The 18,479-nt window shown below is 36.8% G+C and overlaps 2 protein-coding genes across 7 annotated transcripts; one reads left to right on the top strand and one right to left on the bottom strand.

The window, feature by feature from the left end:
* Nucleotides 1-1,011: 1,011 nt before the first annotated feature.
* POL{LAMBDA} (DNA polymerase lambda (POLL)) lies at nucleotides 1,012-9,347 on the top strand. Of its 4 annotated transcripts, none has more exons than XM_087330117.1 (15): nucleotides 1,015-1,216; nucleotides 1,409-1,546; nucleotides 2,290-2,458; nucleotides 2,602-2,675; nucleotides 2,785-2,866; nucleotides 2,981-3,111; nucleotides 3,376-3,438; nucleotides 3,556-3,735; nucleotides 3,823-3,870; nucleotides 4,029-4,117; nucleotides 5,144-5,237; nucleotides 5,972-6,052; nucleotides 7,029-7,096; nucleotides 7,197-7,281; nucleotides 8,961-9,347. In XM_087330117.1, the coding sequence occupies exons 1-15, from the start codon at nucleotides 1,049-1,051 to the stop codon at nucleotides 9,057-9,059; spliced, it is 1,569 nt and encodes a 522-aa protein (XP_087186243.1). In that variant the 5' UTR covers nucleotides 1,015-1,048; the 3' UTR covers nucleotides 9,060-9,347. The 4 variants fall into 4 exon arrangements, with proteins under 4 accessions (XP_087186260.1, XP_087186252.1, XP_087186243.1 ...); XM_087330111.1 differs by having other exon boundaries at nucleotides 1,017-1,216; nucleotides 3,817-3,870; XM_087330126.1 differs by lacking the exon at nucleotides 7,029-7,096 and having other exon boundaries at nucleotides 1,014-1,216; nucleotides 3,817-3,870.
* A 2,001-nt stretch (nucleotides 9,348-11,348) lies between these two features.
* On the bottom strand, nucleotides 11,349-18,131 carry PMP (putative type 1 membrane protein). 3 transcript variants are annotated; one of them, XM_087330099.1, is made up of 11 exons: nucleotides 17,960-18,131; nucleotides 17,750-17,833; nucleotides 13,405-13,497; nucleotides 13,244-13,322; nucleotides 13,061-13,132; nucleotides 12,901-12,980; nucleotides 12,691-12,783; nucleotides 12,461-12,589; nucleotides 12,279-12,384; nucleotides 12,015-12,202; nucleotides 11,349-11,504 (listed from the first exon to the last, which is right to left on the bottom strand). In XM_087330099.1, the coding sequence occupies exons 1-11, from the start codon at nucleotides 18,026-18,028 to the stop codon at nucleotides 11,436-11,438; spliced, it is 1,062 nt and encodes a 353-aa protein (XP_087186225.1). In that variant the 5' UTR covers nucleotides 18,029-18,131; the 3' UTR covers nucleotides 11,349-11,435. The 3 variants fall into 3 exon arrangements, with proteins under 3 accessions (XP_087186225.1, XP_087186222.1, XP_087186231.1); XM_087330096.1 differs by having other exon boundaries at nucleotides 13,061-13,141; nucleotides 17,960-18,129; XM_087330105.1 differs by lacking the exon at nucleotides 11,349-11,504 and adding an exon at nucleotides 11,836-11,852 and having other exon boundaries at nucleotides 11,966-12,202; nucleotides 13,061-13,141.
* Between the last annotated feature and the right edge of the window lie 348 nt (nucleotides 18,132-18,479).

Here is an 18,479-nt window from a genome sequence, read left to right as displayed (position 1 = left end):
ATAACTAGTGACCACCTAGAGCTGCCTTCCCTTAGAAAAAGCACTAGAATTTCCGGTGATAGCTACTCCGAAACCTCAATATGCTAACCGACATGTCAATCGCCACTTGGTGTCCATTCTGTTCCATTTTATTGTACTCAACCCGAGTGGGTAGCCGAGTAGAAAATGCATTAGTTGTGTTCGTTGTTGGGCTTCGCAGTCCTAGTTGAGAGATTTAAGGTTGTTGAATCACTTTGAGGCACTCCTACATCTATATTTGTTGCTATCGTAAATGTGTAATTGTGTATATGTACGTGTGCTCTACCATAGCATTATGACGTTGCTTCCATACTATATTTGTTTGTCATGTGGTATGATTGTGTATGTTCCATTCCACGGTGAAGTTAAAACATCGCAGTCAAGCAATGTTGGTTATGCACTTGTTCAACAACAAGAGTTACAAGATGAGATACAAGTAGACATAAGAACTACAACAGAGAGAATGATTGCAATATGCTCGGCCAAGTGGAGTAGGTGACATCATTGTAAGCGGTCCTGGATCCATTGATGGGCCATACGTCATTGCTTTTAGGGGGTGAGGTTGATATAATGAATTGCACATCGTGGAAGTTTAAGGTGATTGACATTTTTCATTCATTTGATCTGTTCTAACACGAGAATCTAGCACCCAAAACGGGTCTAAATTTGCATCAGCTCCTTAATGTCGCTTGTGGCCACAACGACACTAGTAAAGCACATGTCTGCCCAAGAAGCATCATTGCCATTCTTTAATGATCGACTGCATCATATCACATGCACTTACTTCATACGCCCCATCTCACCCCCTCCACCACCACGTGAAAGAAAGAAAGATATATTAACGTCTTCTAAGACTAAAACTTGGCCCATGACTCATGAGACGAGAGAAGTGGTCCATGATACATCATACAAAGTAGAACAGAATTTAGAAATGCGCTTCTTCTTCTTCTTCTTCTATGTACGTATTCCATCCGACTGAGCGGAGACGCGCTGACTGAACGACACATGGCAGCACTGGCAGCATGCGAGAATGGAAGGAAGCCATGAACGAAAGGGGGATGACGCATATCCGCAGATAACCAGAAAGAAGATGGTTTCTTCCTCCTCTTCTTCTTCTTCATCCGAGGAGTCCATCTCTCTCTTCAGAGGAGTTAGAGCTTATTTCATCGAGTCAGGAATCCAGCCACGTCGCCTTAAGGTCTGCTCTCTTTCTCTTGTATGAAAAGAAAATTTGCCACAGTCACCATCACCATCACCATCACCATCTTCTTCTTCTTATTCTTCTTCTGATAGTCTGATGAAAATTTGAAAACCCTTTGGTTTAAACTACATAATGTTCTGTTTTGTTTGTGTCGGTTTTTACGTAAAATTCTTTTCTTTTCTCATCCAGATATGGAGTGATAAAATGAAGCAATTTGGTGGAAGGTTAGAGGATCACCTCTCACATGATGTCACCCACATATTTGTTCTCGATACGGGAAAGCTACAAGAGAGAGTTACATTGCAAAAGTTGAAAAAATATCGTTTGGTAATGGCCTAAGATCTTTTGTTAAGAAGGGTTTATGGTCGAAATGTTATTGTTATTCTTTTTTTGATGTGTCGTAAAGATTAGACTCATGATTTCTTACACAACTCATTGCTCTGTTGTTGATCACATTTGATTTGCAAACCCACATTTTGATGAGGACATAATGTTCCTATACACAGTTTATCCCAGTCTGTCTTTGGACACATTGTGGAATCCCAATAGTTGTAATGCTTATCAGTTAAAAATCTTCCAAGCATCTAGCATCAGTTGCACATGCACATTTTGTTTTGGTCCAAAAGGTCATATTTGACCTAGCAGTTCTAGGTATGGTACATGTATATGTTACTTTTAATTCCAAAGGTTACAGTTGACCTCCTGCAGAAGGATGATATTATGAATCATACCAATAACATAATTTCGAACTTGAAAGGAGAGAGTTTTGTGCCATCATCACTGATTTGTCAAAAGATTGGCATTGTGCTTAGTATGTACGATTTATAAGGGAAAAATGGGAGTTATGCACACCAAGCGAGGTTTTAGCATCAAATGATCAAGGGCAGCTTTTGTTATTGATCCTTTTACCTTTGAAAGATTGAGGTTGCTACTTACTTATCTCTACATTGGCAAACTATAGATGTGCAATGTGTCTGATTTTCCATGAAATCCTCCTAGATCCCTGTGTAGCAGTACTTTTAGAGGTGGAGAAGTAGACAATAATAGTATGTGAAAAACAAATGTTACAGAAAGTTCTCCGTTACGAATGGATTCAAGACTGCCTGAAGCAAGGTCATTTGCTACCATCGAAGTCTTATGAGCTAAGGACTGAACCTATAAACCAATGCATTCAAGGTTTGCAACAACAAAGTGATGTCAACATGAATGCACATGTTACTGGGAAGCTGGAGGAAATAGGTGTGTGCATATAATATTCTATGAATTAAGAACAAATTGAACATGGGTATATTGAAAAGTACGTTTGATACATTGCAACTTAGGAAGCTTCAAAAAATGCATGGCATTTGGCATGAAATGAAGAAAATTTATCTCAATGGCAGATCATAAAACTTTGAGTGGAGGAAGAGATGATTCTGAATCATGGAATCTATCCTCGGTGAAGGAGTCTGGATCGGTATGTACATGGACGCACCCACAACACAACATAAACATAGTTATATGGTTAAGCTTTTGCTTTGATTGTCTGTACTTGTTATGGTTTTGACATTCTAATAAACTTGTAGCCCTCTTGTGAATACATCCCACCGAATGTAAATCAGCAAATAACTGAACCATTTGCTGAGCTACGGGATATCTATAAGAATGGTAAGTAGAAGAGGTCTTGCAGAGCACAATAGAGAGTTTCTGTTTTTTTTCCTCATTTTGTTTTTTGTTTCTAGTACATCCTTATCCAGAATAAATGGTTCTGATGCAGAATAGCAATGGGAGATGATAGAAGGTCTTTCAGCTACCACAAAGCCATTTCTGTGCTTGAGAAGTTACCGTTCAAAATAGAACACATTGATCAAGTGAAGGGGTTACCAACGATTGGGAAATCCATGCAAGAAAATGTGATTGTTCATTATATTCTGAAATTAATTTTTTGAAAATATGTAGAAGTCCAATTTTGCATGTTAAAAGACTATATACATTTAGGGCTATAAGAATAGATACTTCTGTGAACATTTCCCTCTTTAAAATAACCTCAATGTTCTATTAAAAATGATAAACAATTATGTTACCTCTGTTATTGCCAATGTTCGTAGGTTACAATGGTTAAGGTAATAAAACGTGTATTCAGACACGTTATACATAGTCTTTGTCTCTGTCTGCAGATTGAGGAAATATTGATTACGGGGAAATTATCAAAGTTGGAGAGCTTCAAAAATGATGAGAAGGTTATTAATGTTCAACACATCTTTAGCTTATAAATTATCTGGTTATTTCTTTACTTATTTACCTCAAGGCATTTGTTCTCCTTAGATACTTATGTAAAAACAATACTGTATATGCAGATTCGGACGTTGATCCTTTTCTCATCTATTTGGGGTGTTGGTCCTGCCACAGCACAACGATTCTATGAAAAGGGTCATAGAAACTTAAATGATCTTAAGGATGAATGTTTACTCACTGCATCTCAGAGAGTAGGGTTGCAATTTTATGATGACTTGAATGTAAAAATTCCTCGTCACGAGGTGACATCTGCTGTGTGGTTCTGTTAAAAATTGTTCTGGTGATAGGGATAAGTTCTAACCATTTTATGTATTATTTTCAAGGTCAAGGAGATGGAGACACTTGTGAAAAGAGTTGCTGAGGAGATCAAACCATCTGTAAGTCTTATAAAAAAATGCTAAGGTATAAGAAAAATGTTGTCATTTTTGGAGCATTGTTGTGGAAAACAATGATAAGGTGTGGAGGAAATTTACTTAGTGATTTGTTCCCTTCAATCTACTTCATTATCTCATTTTACTTTTTCTTGGATTGGAAGATGCTTGTGCTTTGCGGAGGTTCTTATAGGCGGGGAAAATTACTTTGCAGTGACATGGATTTTATAATCACGCATCTTGATGGATCGAGGTGATGGATCCTTCTACGGTCCGGTTATGAAGTGCTTTTTATTTCTTTCTTTGTAGTTATAGTATTGTAAGGTCTTAATCACAACATACTGCAAGTTGTTTGGATGTCCAATTGAAATCTCTTAAAAAGTGCACATGGTATGGAGTTTGCCCATTAGCAGTCGAAATTTATGTTCCCAAGATGCATACTATTAAGTTAAACACTTCAAGTTAAAAACATTATAGAATGGTCTCCATTTTTTGTTCTGTTCATGCATGAGAAGAAGTGCGCTTGATTTAACCTTAGCTTAATTGAGTAATGCAACTAGTGATCATGTATTTATTTATACATGCTTACTTATTTATACACTAGTCTCGAACATACATGTCCAGTGGAAATAATTTGACATTTGGATAAGTACTGGTGGAAACCCAATATTGAGAAAGGAAATAAAGTTATTCAACAACAATGCTTTTATTCTTATCCTAAGAATATGTTATGTATTGACCCCAAACTTGCTGGGGCTCATGGTATTTATCAAATTTCTTGAAAAAGATGCTCTAACCCATAAAATGTGTCTGGATTTTCGTTATCTGCAATGACACTGATGATTTTCGAGCATGGTAAGAAAATAAGCATCCTCAAAATTGTAACATACGTTTTATGAAACTCCAATGTTTCGGAAATGCTGGTCTAATATTCATACTTCCGTAACACCTTAATTTATTTATTTATTGTATATTGTAGTAGATTTAACTGTTCAACTAGTTCTGTTGTGTAGATTTAATTATTCTTTTTTTGTTGTATATTGTTATATATGTTTAATATAATTATTCAACTAATTCTGTGTTAAGCTCATGCCTGCTCTTTCCTAAGCTACCCAGGCTGGCTTGGAAGTGTTGAATAGCCTCTGAACTATAGTCTGCACCTCTGTTTTGTTGGCTGCCTCTCGTAGAACCTCCATAAATACTTAGCCCAAATATTGATAAAATTAAAGATGTGTTTCCTACTGGAGCACTGCTTATGAATTTTTGTTGTGTTTTGCAGTCACAGTGGATTCTTGGTGAAACTAATAGTAGCATTGAAAAAAATAGACTTTTTGACTGAAGACTTACTGGTTTCTGCTACCAATAGCATAGAGGTATACATATATAATCGTGTGCATTTTTACCTTCATGAATATCATATATTTATCTAGAACAGGGCCTAACTTTAATATTCCAATGTTATGTATTAACAATGAGTGTATATGCTACTCTGACATGCTATCAACTTGTTTGCCATTTTAATATGGTTATGTAAACAATATCAAGCAACTTGTGAACATTATCTTCATCTTGGAAAACTATATATGATCTTGGCTGTACTCATTGAAAACTATGTTCTCGGTAATTACTGCTGTTTTGAATTGCTAAAAACTTTATTCAAACACTAATCTGACAAGTCAGACCAATGAAGACTTGTGATCCATGCTGAAATTGATTGGCTACCAGCTTCAGTTCTCTTTTCAGCATTTGTAGCCGGCTAATTCGGGCCTTCATGAGAACTGTTCTTCAGTATTGTTATTTCTTTTCCTAGATAAATGCAACTTTGTGCTGGTGATCATGGTGCCTACCATTGCTAGAGGTATTACTGCTGCTTTTGTAGCAGATGCGATTGATTTTCTTGATGATGATTAGTTTATGACAACAGCTTGCAGATGTTAAATGTATTCATGTGGATATTGTTTACTACTTTCTTAGCGAGGATTAAATAATGTCTTGACCTGTTTTCTCTTAAAAGAGCTAGAACTACATGCAGTGGAGAAAAACAAACTACATGATATCAACATCATGTGCTTAATGATAACATTACATACTGTTTGCAATATAACAGGGTACTGATTCAGGTGTCGATACATACTATGGCCTTTGCAAATATCCTGGTAGGGAGCTGCGGCATCGTATTGACTTTAAGGTATATTATCCTCGTCCTTTTAACAGTTTCTTTCATATTGTGTGGTATTTGGGTTCAGGACATCCACTTAATCATATGAATAATTTAGTGTCTTTTGAATGATGATGGTACTTTGGGTCAACAAAATGAAATAATTATGTCTGTTTACTAGATCTTATGAAATCTTGACTACATCACACATCTTTGTGATACTGTCTTGCACTCACAGATTTTCCATGAGATTTATATTGTGAATGCAAATCTCTTTTTGACATACTAATGACACAAATCATTGGATATATTCTGAATCTCCCTACCTCTTATCAATCATACATTTCATATAATATGTACGATTGGGACATGTTTGTGCCATTTAGCAGAGGGAATTCATCCCCCAGAATCCATAGAGAATTTTTTATTGTATTTATTCAAGTGATATAATCGAGTAGGTTGGTTCCCCTCTCTCTCTTCTGTTTGATCATGGATTGGAGGCGAATAGGAAACGGTCTTTCCAGCGCATGAATGGTTGTGGAGAATAACCGGAAGTCTCCAATTGATATACTGTCCATGACATTTCGGGTTATTTTTGGGAGAGCTGATATTCAAGGTAAACAGCATGTCTTGTTGGCAACTACCTCTTGGGGAGTTATGATTCCTTGGAGATGGAGCAAAATCTGTTATTTAAGTTTTCTAGGGACTTGATTTTTTTCATAACACTTTGCTTAGAAATTATGAAAACTCTTCATATTTGAATGATAGTTTGTGTAAAACTGGCAAGGTGCATCACAAACTCTTCTAGTCTATCCATATTTGAAAGTTTTTGGTTCATGATATAAATGGCATGTCGAAATTAATAGGGTCTTTTTTTGTATTTCTTCACTTCATTGTGATATAATGATAGATTCTTGCTAGATTCTTTTTCACATTATATCAGGATCGGGATGATGAGCAGGTTTTGAACTATTATTTTATGTAAAATGTGGACATGGTCTGACAGGTATATTCTATTGAAATGTACCCTTTTGGATTGATCGCCTGGACTGGAAATGACGTATTGAATAGAAGGTTTGTTCCTAATCTGTCTGAAGAGTGGGAAATCTTTTTCATTTTTGTTCTGTTTACCACAGGAACTTTAGACAAATAAATATCTTCTCACTTTTTGCAGATTGAGATTGCTGGCAGACCACAAGGGTTACAGACTTGATGATACTGGGTTGTATCCTATAACAAGAGACTCTCATGGAAATAAGGTGAGAAATTGATTTCAATTTCTTTCATATCTGTTGTGAATGTGAGGTCCCTCAAGAACCTGGAAACTTCTAGAAATTGACCTCATATATACATGAAGAGTTACTAGAACTAGGGATAGGAGCAATGCCCCTCTTTAATTTTAATTTTTGTTTCTTGCAAACCTGATGAATAATTTTAGTGTATAGTTCAATCTTAAATCCCAATGTCCTAGAAAATGGTCCTAGTTACTCATTTACACCACAGCTATCCTTTTAGTTACCAATCTCCAGTTTTTACCCCTCCCCTATCCTAATCTTCATTTGGAAAATAACGTACTCCTCTACTTTTGAGCAGTACATAGTATGGGTTCTAGAAATTACAGAGGGTGAACACTATTTAGGTTTGAACGTAGACCTTCCAGAAAAGAGGCAAGACTTGAGATGCAGTGTAGAGTTGGAAGAGAGATTGAGGGTCTAAATTGAGAGGGGCTGGAGGTGAGCTTGATCTTAATCAAGAGGAAGTGATAATGTTGTGCATTCTTTCAAGATCGACACTATTGAGAAATGCAAGAATGGCCCCAATCATATGTGAGAAATATGAGTGCACTAACCAACCCATTCCAATATAACATGGATTGTCCACACCTGATGTGATCAGAATGGAGAAGAATTAGAGTAATCCTAACCGATCATTAGATTGGATAATAAAAGAACCAGAATCAGCTCCATGATGGGTTGTGGTAGGAAGATGGCCCACTATAAGGCCCTTTGTTTACACATGTTGTAGGATGGATTTATGATCAGGCATTCTCACATGGATTGACATCGATCTAATACACAAGGTAGTTTGATAGTGCACCTCATGACCTCTTAGATATGCACTAAGATTAATGGAAGAGAAGATCACCAATTGTGTTATTGGGGGGGTGAATTAAAGGAATACTATTTGCCATTGTGCTATTTTCTATGAAATAAGGAGATACCAATGCCTTTCAGGCAATTGAATGTGAAGACAGAATGTGCTTGGGTCTCTTATTGTGAGACAGAGAGAGACAGAGAGAGTTGTTGAAGAACTTTCAATCCCAACACAAAGAACCAACAAAACCTTCTTTAGCTGCATTGCTAATGCTATAAGTCAATTAAGGACTTCAAAAGTGGGCTCTTGATGCAACATTGGGGGTTACGATAGATCAAGCAATAATAATATATCTTGTAGATAGGTCATATCCTGTAGTACCATAATCTCGAAAAGTGGGCTCTTGATGCAACATTGGGGGTTACGATAGATCAAGCAATAATAATATATCTTGTAGATAGGTCATATCCTATAGTACCATAATCTTGTCACCCCTGTCATCGACATATGAAGGCTATTATTACCTGACGTTGACGGGTGCTTGCCTTGCTTCAGAGACCCCACCATCATTAATCAGCCCATGCTGGAGATCTTTTGAAGGCAAAGAAAGTTTCAGCCCATTAAGCTCAAAATATTAAGTGCTTAATTATAAATATTACCAAAAGCATAAATGAGATCTTCTCCAGCTAGTATCAGACAATGAAAGGTTCATTTACTACACTTCTATGCCTGGAGATAAATCTAGATCTACTTTCAATAACAAGTACAATGGCATTTCCATTTGCAAAACAGAAAATGTAGTTGTAGATTGTCAAAACAAATAAATTGTTTCTGGATATTTCAGGCCAAAGACAGGAGTATCTCAGTGCCATGTAAAAGCGAAAGAGAGATTTTTGACTTTCTAGGGTTCCCATGGCTTGAGCCTCATGAGAGAAATTTGTGAAGTCAAGAGTGCCAAGGAGATTTGTATGAATGTATAATATAGCATATAGCATGGCATGTAGGTGAAATCTGAATGTGAAGTTAATTAGTATGAATGTGTAATATAGCATATAGCATGGCATGTAGGTGAAATCTGAATGTGAAGTTACTTTAATTAGATCTAGATAGCAATCATGTAAAAGTTTTCTTTGACATGCTAGAGGGAGTGGATGTATATTTATGGCACATACATATTTTTTGTATATGGAATGGTCACGGCCAAGTAGCTAATTTTGTTACATGTTTTTGAGATTGGGTTTAAGGAGAGGGAGGCTATAATGGAGATGGGCTTGTAAGCTGAGGTCGATATTTCATATGTAACAAGTATGTGGAAAGTGGCTAATTTAATTTACGTGTTTCCTATATTGGAGTTAGGGAGAGGCAGGAGGGTCAATAGGGGTGTGATAGTTGAGACGGTTGTATCAGCTATTTGGAGAAACAAGGGGGTAGTTACTCCAACATCTTAGCAGGTATTTATTTAGATAGAGAGAAATTCAAAGCAAAAACTATTGCAACACAAGGAGAGATATTGAAAAGGACTGGTAATGGAAGGGTTTGTTAAATAATGGTAAAAAAGGGGAGTATCTGACAATAGAGTGAAATTATAGCACAATCTTCGTGGGTGAACAATCTTGGTGGTTGAACCATCATCAAGGACAAATATATTGTTGTCCATAATTTCAGAGATTGAAATAATCATAGGGAATCTTTTCTTTAACTCTAACAAAACTTGAGCCTTCATCAGATATAAAGTTTGAACGAGTCTAGTTTGTAGTAGATCAAAATAACGATAGGGAATCGTCACTTACGTAAATTGGAGTTTTTCATTGGATATGAAGTTTGAGCAATTCTAGTTCACACCAAAATCTTGACCAAGTCTCACAAGGAGAGAATTAACTATTGAAAATATCTAACTTTTGTTGAAGGTCTAACTATGAGCAATTTATAAGATGAACACATTGAGAAGCATAGATAAAGAAATGGGCACTTTCCCAATGCTGGCTATAAATGCAAGGATTATCGGGTGTCCTACATAGGAGTAAATTCTAGACTAATATTCTATCCTTCACAATTTGTTTCATGTGTGCAACTAGTGACGGGTGTTGTAGAGGATTCATGTGTGCAATTGGTGACTAGTGTTGTAGTGGATTTTATCAATTGAACTTCTCCACCTTATTAGACAATGATTTTCAAAGAAAAGGCTAACATTCATTTGAAAACCCTAAACCCTTCTTAGTTTTATGTGGTTCAAAACCAGATGATACACGTGGATGATACATCTTTTAATAGAGTGCATCACACCCAATGAAGAAGTTTACGTGATGCTAATAGACGATGCACACCTCTTTGAATAGAGGGCTTCACATCCAATGAAGAAGTTAACATCCAATGGTCTATTGTCTATGTGTAGACTAGTAAACCACTTTCTTAGTTTCATTTGTAAAGCTCTAGCCACACAATCTTTTTCCTTTTTGGGGAACATGTGCTAAATTGGAAGTAGTATATAAATAACTAGATTGAAAGCTCCATCAAAACAATCTTTTTCTTTTTGGGCTAATACAAACAAGCTTGTGCTAAATTGGAAGTAGTTATAGTTTGTTAGAGAATGAATAAATTATAGAAACAGATAATGTATACAAATAACTGGAAACACCAGTTGATTACTTTATTACTTGCTAGTGAAGAGAGTTTTTCTATATAATGTTTGCAATTAATGGGAAACACCAATATCAATGGAACGTATATAATACAAACTCTAAACCCCTCCCAAGCTACCATGCATAAAAATTATAGTTTATCTATATAATGTAAGCAATTAATTGGAAGCACCAATATCAATGGAACATATATATAATACAAAAAGATGGCCTAGCATTATGTTGCACATAACCTTAAACCCTAACCCCTCCTAGGCTACCATGCATAAAAATAGTTTTTCTATATAATGTATGCAATCAATCAGAAACACCAATATCTGAACATATATAATACAAAAAGATGGCCTAGCATTATGTTTGCTCCAATGTACATAACCTTAAACCCTAACCCGTCCCAAGCTACCATGCATAAAATAAATTAAAGTACTAAATTTCCTGCCTTCTTGCTTGATAAAGATGTACTTACATTCATAGTTGTGGCCAATCCTGGTCTTGTCAATTTTTGACAACAAAATACATCAAAGGTAAAATTTATACGTAAAATATATAACGAACACAAGTATTTGCTTCTCTACCACAACGAGAAAAAAAAACTTTGATTTCTTTCAGCTTAAAAAATACAAAACAGCAGCTGGTTATTCTTTTTCTCTAGGGCAATACAATCTAAAAAATCTACGGTGTCAATCCAATTTGGCACCAGAATACAATAAGGTATCTTTAGTCACTGGCATTTTGAAGAGGAAGCAACTCTGCACAAAAATAATGTTATCAGCATCCGTTACAAATGAAGAAGATTAAAAAAAACACTAAAATGCCTTCAGGTGCAATATATGCCAAAAAGAAAATTGAGAAGAGAGCTGATGTATGAAGAGGAGGCATAAGTTCAATGAAGGAACAGAACCAACTAGCAGAGTTACTTGGCAGGAGAATAAAATGGATTGTTTGGACGTACTACAGATTTAGACAACTCCACAAGCTACACATTTTGGACAGTTGTATCCTTACTCTCAGGCAATTGTAGCATATTGGCCAGGTGGTAATCATGAACATTTAAAGAGATATAATCCTAATTTATAGAGATAGGATCATGTACATTGCTAATAATGTATAAATCATCAAAAGAAGTCAATAAAAGCAATTGTGGCATAATAGATGACACGGTAACCATGAAAGACATAATTATAATCCTTATTTATAAAACTACATGTACATAATAATGCATCATAAAAAGAAGCCTAAATAAAAGTATAGCAACTTACCCCTATTATCAATGCAACAACAAATAGGATTCCAGTGATATAGGCAATTATGGTCTCTGTCAAAACTTCTGCAACAGCAGCTGTAAGAGTGTCTGATGTTTGTAGCAGCTGTAACCGAGATGGTCCGCTAGTAAATTTGAAATTGAGAATAGGTTCTTTACCATCTACTATGACTCCTACAAGTCCACCTACATTGGAAGAATCTTTAACTTATCCAGAAATCTTACTTGGTATGCTTAAGAGAAGGTGAACATCGATACATACCATTGAAGGCTGCATCTAAGTAGGTAAAGATCTTGTTGACAATGACGCGTACCAAGTCAGATGCCTGCTCTGGTCTGATGCTGCTTTCAGAGCCTTGGTATAGTTCCTAAATCAATAATTTGGTATTAATGATCACGAGTCTTATTTTGGACATAGAACCCATTGAATAATACCAATTTTACCTCGACAGTTGGTAAAGTGCCAACAATGAGCCCACCAGGGATGTTCCTCAAAACTACTGCAGCATTCTTTGCATGTGCTATTAGAGAAAGGAGCTTCTGAACAAACATCCAGTTCCCAACCTGGATAAAGTTCACACATAAAGAAAGAACATTAACCTTAATCACTGTAGATTCTGCTTCAGCTTTTTAACAGCTAATGTTCATGTTCTGAAGATACTTGCCTTTGGAAGATCAAGAGTTACCAGACCATCATCGAGAGAAAGTGATAGTATTCCTTTTGCTGGTCCATTACCTTTTGTATAAGAGCCTCCTAGAAATGTTGCCTACAAGGAGTACAAAAATGTCTATTTGTAAGAAAACCTACATTACAGAGACATATGAGGTTCACAGAATACTCATGTTTGCAAGGTTGTGTATGCAAGAACAGCTTCAACACCTACCATTTCTTGCAATTTCACATCATCATCAATTTGGGACACTTCTTCTAGAGTTTCATTCAGCAGCAAAAAGGTTGTATAGTCTGCAACACCAATTTTCAAAATTTTGAGATTTAAATATACTCAAAATGTTCTATCTTCAATGCTGCAAACTCTAATCTACCTGGAATCTTAAGTGATGCTGCTCTGAAGCTTTTGGGTTCAAGGTCCCAATGTTGAGCCGACTTCATTTTAACTTTGCCATCTTTGGAGAACAAGTTCACACAAACAGTTTTAGAACAAAGATCAATACATATAGAACATAATATGCCAACAAAGATCAATACATATAGAACATAATAAATACCTGATTTACTATGATCGATAGTTAACATTAAGATTCCATGAGGCCTGTGGAAAGGGTTTGGTACTAAAAGGTCATTCAACTGCAAAAAAGTATACAAGAAGCTGATGAAATCTCTGAATCACATAAACTTGTTTTGAAATCTATATAACACAATGACATACCTTAGATGCAGCTTCATCACTGATTGATGATGGAGCTATACCAAGAAGAACAGAAACTGCAGCTGACAAATCAGCAGGGAAAAATGTGTGTTCCTGATATAAATGCAAACATCAGCAAATCCATTTTTCATTGCTTATCAGTGAACATTTTACATACATTTTATCTAATCACAAAATACATAATTTAAAACAGAAGTTAAGTTTAAAAAATACAGTGCCTAAATAACTGTTTGCAGCCCTACAACTCATCAAAAGGGCAGATCTTGAGCAGTAAATCTTCACCTACCTTTCTATATAGACATCCTTCTCCCAATCATCAATTGTATATATATAAATCCTTGACTCTTACCTCTTCAGATTGCCATTTGCAATGACCTTGAGGGTAAAGAAACTAGAAATATATTGATTGCCTTGCTCTAGATAAGCTAGAGTACTATAAGTCCAAGTGCTTGAGTAAAAGAACATTGAAAACACTTGTTCCATTGACTCTGGTCAAACTATGTCACTCTTATCCATCACCAACACCACATCTGAGGGGACACATTTAATTGCTACCATTATGCATGCCTCAGATTAGTCCCACATGATGAAACAGAAAAATGTTCATGTGTCACAAGAGAAATTGTTCATGTGTCACAACATCCATATGATATTGAGATTCTGTGGCTGTTTTACAAAAATGCAATGGGCAAAGCTACAGAATGCATGACGGACATAAGCAATAAGAGAAGATGTCTAAAAACCACCACACATTGTATAGTTCACTAATGAAGATATGCCAGCCAAACACAAATGTTATGCCACTCCAGAATCAAGTGATGCATGGACTCAAGTTGGAAGGGAACACAATATCATCAAACGGAAGAAATGGAGAAAATGTGAGCTTTATAGATGCAAGAATCGGTATATCTTGAGAAAGACACAAAGGATTCATGAAGCGCTATCATAGACTCTTTTTACATATGTGGAATACTTATGGATGGTGGATGAAAGACCATGATCAACATGTTTCTCCCGAATGAGAACCATGAAAAGTTTTGAAATGGCATGGCTGGAATACAGAGATACTTTACAGGTGACCAGGAATGCTAAGATGGACCGTTGTGATGTGACACAGTCCCACTGGCCCGAGTATTGATATATGCAGTACTGATAAGGCAACAGTACAAGAGTTTCCTCAAGATTTGCAAGATAACTGGATGAATACACAATACAGAAACCATCTCACCAACTATCGTGTGATTATGGTGGGACCTTTTAAAGCTAAACCTCTATGAGTACCACTGAACATCATTTCAGTGAATGGACTGAAACACACAGCAAGAGATCTGCAGGAAAAGCAGGTTTTTTACTCAAAAGAAGATATGTGTACTGCAGTTCTGTACATTTCAAGAAGTTTTCTGCCATTCTAAAAGCAAGATTATGGGACAGAATGGAAAAACTTGGGAGTACCAAAACACATGAAAGCATAACTGCTACCCTTATATTAAGAAGCAAGATGCATGAAGTCATATGAAGACACTTCTAGAGAGCATCATGGGAGTGATACAAGGATGCTCTTTATCACCTACTCAATTTGGCCTATCTCTTGACCAACTAGTAGAGTTCATCCAAGAAGACTAAGCTCAACATAACCAAATACTAGCCATTGAGCATTTCACAATGTTGTTTCTGATTTATGCACATGTTGTCTCACTATTGGCATCTTCTAACCTGAGACAGCCAAATCTTTTATATACTTTTTGTGAAAATAGCAGCCTGGCAATCAATATGACCATGACCAAAATTCATGGTTCGTAACCATCGTCAAAACTGAGATTATTAGACAGTGGCCTACCACGAATAGGATGCCACTGAAGGGGTGCATAGGTAACTAACTAAGAAAAAGGAAGAGAGCATAAGCCAATACTCTGAATTTAAGAAAATGCACCACTTCAGCACAACCCAATGATGGTAGATTAGCGCAATAGTATCTGGTGTATGCATTGGGAAAACTCTGCTATATGGATCTGAGGTTTGGATAAGCAGTATTTTGGCAAACTGTGGAGAGAAATGGAGAACATACAAAGGAAATTCCTAGCAAATGGAAGAAAAGCATATTTACAGGTTAATGCCACATTCCTGTACTTCGTTATGGTACTAGAACATGGAAGAATGTCAAGAGTCTTTTATGCCTTCAAAAAATTTGAGGGCAGAAAACCATGAGAAAATTTCTTTCATCCACAATATCCACAAATGATTTACAAGATGCCGAACTGAAGAACATTTGGATGCACATGGAAAAGAAAGGAAGGAAAGGGAGAAAATGAGTCAATGTTTACTCAAGCCACATTGGGAACTTTCCACACAAGACAGAGAAGCTTAATATCGATCTAAGTTTGAGTACTAACGCAGCTGCGTAGGGAGGCTGCGATGCCCAAGCTCACATCACATGTTCAAGAGGGCAAGACATAGGATCACACTGCCATGCACAATGTCACAAATTGAGCATAGAAACTAGGGGCTGAATATTAAGCAAAACAAGAGAGGATACCTATATTGCACCTGCATATAAAAAATATAAGAATGTGTCCCTTTGATATTTAATGAGAGGCAAGCTAGCACACAATTAACCTCATCTCAGCCTCGGCATGAATAGTACATGCCCTTCACATGGTTCACACCCACATGAATCCACGTTTTTTACTCCAGAAAGTGAGATTCCTGAGCAGCCCCTAGTCTCCCATTAAGATATTACTCTGCATAGCGAGGACAAAGACCTAAAAGAAGAAGGGAAGGGCAATATCAATTTGGAAAGGTCCAAGATCATGATGGATTGCTATGTGACCATTTTATCTATGCCCAAGATACCTTTGGTACCACTTCTTGCACACATACTTATAGGGCTACGTGTAACGGTTTCCCTACTAGTTGGAAGAACATACCATTGTATTGATCTTCAAGAGTGAAGATCACATGATATCGAGAAACTATAAGACACTCATGATTCGTTATTACTTGACCAAACCATACGGCGCAAACCTAGCGTTAGACTTGAGTGTATGGGTACAACGGAATGTTAGCCATTCAGCCAGACAAGCAGGTTTCTGAAAGGGGTTCACAACTTTGAATTATTTATTGACCTTACGAGCCCTCGATGAGTCCATAAATAGGAAACCTGGATTTCCAGACAACCTATATACAGTGTGCTTGGACCATGTTCCGTGTGTAAGAAAAGGGGGATATGCAATGGGGAATCTTTGCACTACATAATCCGGGTGTAAGAAAAGGTGTGTGCTCCTACAGGTTGTTGGAGGTTGTGGGTAGCACAATTGGAGTGAACCAAGGATGCTCACTATCATCCACTCTCTTCAGTCTTTATATAGATGAGGTATGCAATTACATAAAGAGATTGGGTGGTTCAGGTGCATGCTTCGCAAGGATAGCCATACTGACATTACTAAATTTTAATGGCATTGTGTTGATCTCCAACTCCCCAAAGGAACTACAAAGACATCTAGATGCTTTAAAGTCATTTTGTATTACCAAAGACTTGCCGGTGAACCTTGATATAACTGAAGGGATTGATGATGTCTAGCACCACCCAAGTATGTGTGACAAGATCAGAACCAGAATTCTTCTTGGGTGAGGAAAAGATAGCATCCACACGATCCAACATATACCTAGGACAATCACAAGTCCTCAGTTCTCCATATATGAGACTGCCAGTGCTCAACTTTCTCATGGATATGCAGCCCCCGATGCTCATGAATGACCACATACAACATATATAGTTCCAAGAACCATTAACTAAGTTGTGGTGGTTTGATATACGTAGATCCCTCATAAAGATAGTCAATATAGCAGATATTCAAATAGATATATATCAGAAAACTGCAATTTTTCGCACATGTAGACCATGCCCATCTGAATCACAACCCTATCACACTTTTCATTGACAAATAAAGGACATTATTATCTGACATCAAAGGTGCTTCCCTCACCTTGAAGACCTCTCCATCCTCAGATCAGCGGCCAGCCCATGCTGGAGATCTTTTGATGGAAGAAATTTCCACCCATCTAACTTCAAAATGTCAAGTGCTTAACTAATGAGATTCTCTGTGACCTTACGGAATTCTACAAATGTTTAATAACTTTTGGTCTCATAGACCATATTTGACCTCCGAGAATCACTGATCAACACAGCACACACAATGTGAAAATGTTTCACTTTTGGTTCCATATGTTATATTTTACGTCCAACCACAATAATAAAATCTATCTATTTGAATATCTATATCTCTCTCATAGACGTATACTATACATATAGAAATATTTCAAGACTACTATGAGAGTATAGAAGAACCTGAATCTGATCGGAAGTGGTGGCACGGAGGTAAGAGCCTGGTGTACTCTCCAGGAAGTCCACTGAAGCAGCACCAACTTCACCCTGAAAAAAGAGGACAAAGGGAGCAAAATCTGAGAGAGAGGGAAATGGATGAAGACGTAGAGAAAGAAAATCTAAATTTATTCATACAAGCACATATACAGAGAGAGGAAGAAGTATATCACTTACCCAAGAAAACGAGATTGCGATGATGAACAGCAAGATCGAGGAAGCCATGAGCATCTGTTGGCAGCTCATCGTGCGTGGATCGAGCGAGCGAGAAGGATCTGCTCCTTCCCGGAAGACTTGATTATATATGGTTCAGGCCAAAGAAGTAGATATATGTGTCCACACTTCAGTGTACATATTTGTATGTATTTATGTCTGTGTGTATGTATATGTATCGTGTATGTATGTATTTTGTATGTATGTATGTCTGTGAATGTATGTATGTATGCATGTGTTAATGTAACTATGTACGTCTGTACATATGTATGTGAGAAATTCATCAAATTATCCTTTGTCTACTCTCAAACTAATTCTACTCTTGAGAAGGCCAATTATCTCAATTTATTACTTAGACCCGATACTATGGACAACGTGCATATTACTCATTCTACACCCTTTGAATTTCTCATCAGCCACTCTGTCACCTTTGTCACTATAACGAACCTAAAACTTGGGGGTCTTGAAATGGACCTAAAACATG

This window comes from Azolla caroliniana, unplaced genomic scaffold (assembly GCF_043228905.1).
Source record: "Azolla caroliniana isolate FFs.n. ecotype wild unplaced genomic scaffold, voAzoCaro1.0.p SCAF_1, whole genome shotgun sequence".
Lineage (NCBI taxonomy): Eukaryota > Viridiplantae > Streptophyta > Polypodiopsida > Salviniales > Salviniaceae > Azolla > Azolla caroliniana.
The sequence above is the reverse complement of the archived record's forward strand: the minus strand, read 5'-3'. Positions and strand labels throughout refer to the sequence as shown.

Bases quoted from the DNA above. Each gene is read 5' to 3' on its own strand.
- PMP (XM_087330096.1), bottom strand. From the start codon at position 18,028: ATGAGCTGCCAACAGATGCTCATGGCTTCCTCGATCTTGCTGTTCATC. The intron at 13,498-17,749 runs GTTCTTCTATAC...CATTTATATCAG, and splicing joins CCACTTCCGATCAGATTCAG to GAACACACATTTTTCCCTGC. The intron at 13,142-13,243 runs GTATTTATTATG...TGTTCTCCAAAG, and splicing joins TATCGATCATAGTAAATCAG to ATGGCAAAGTTAAAATGAAG.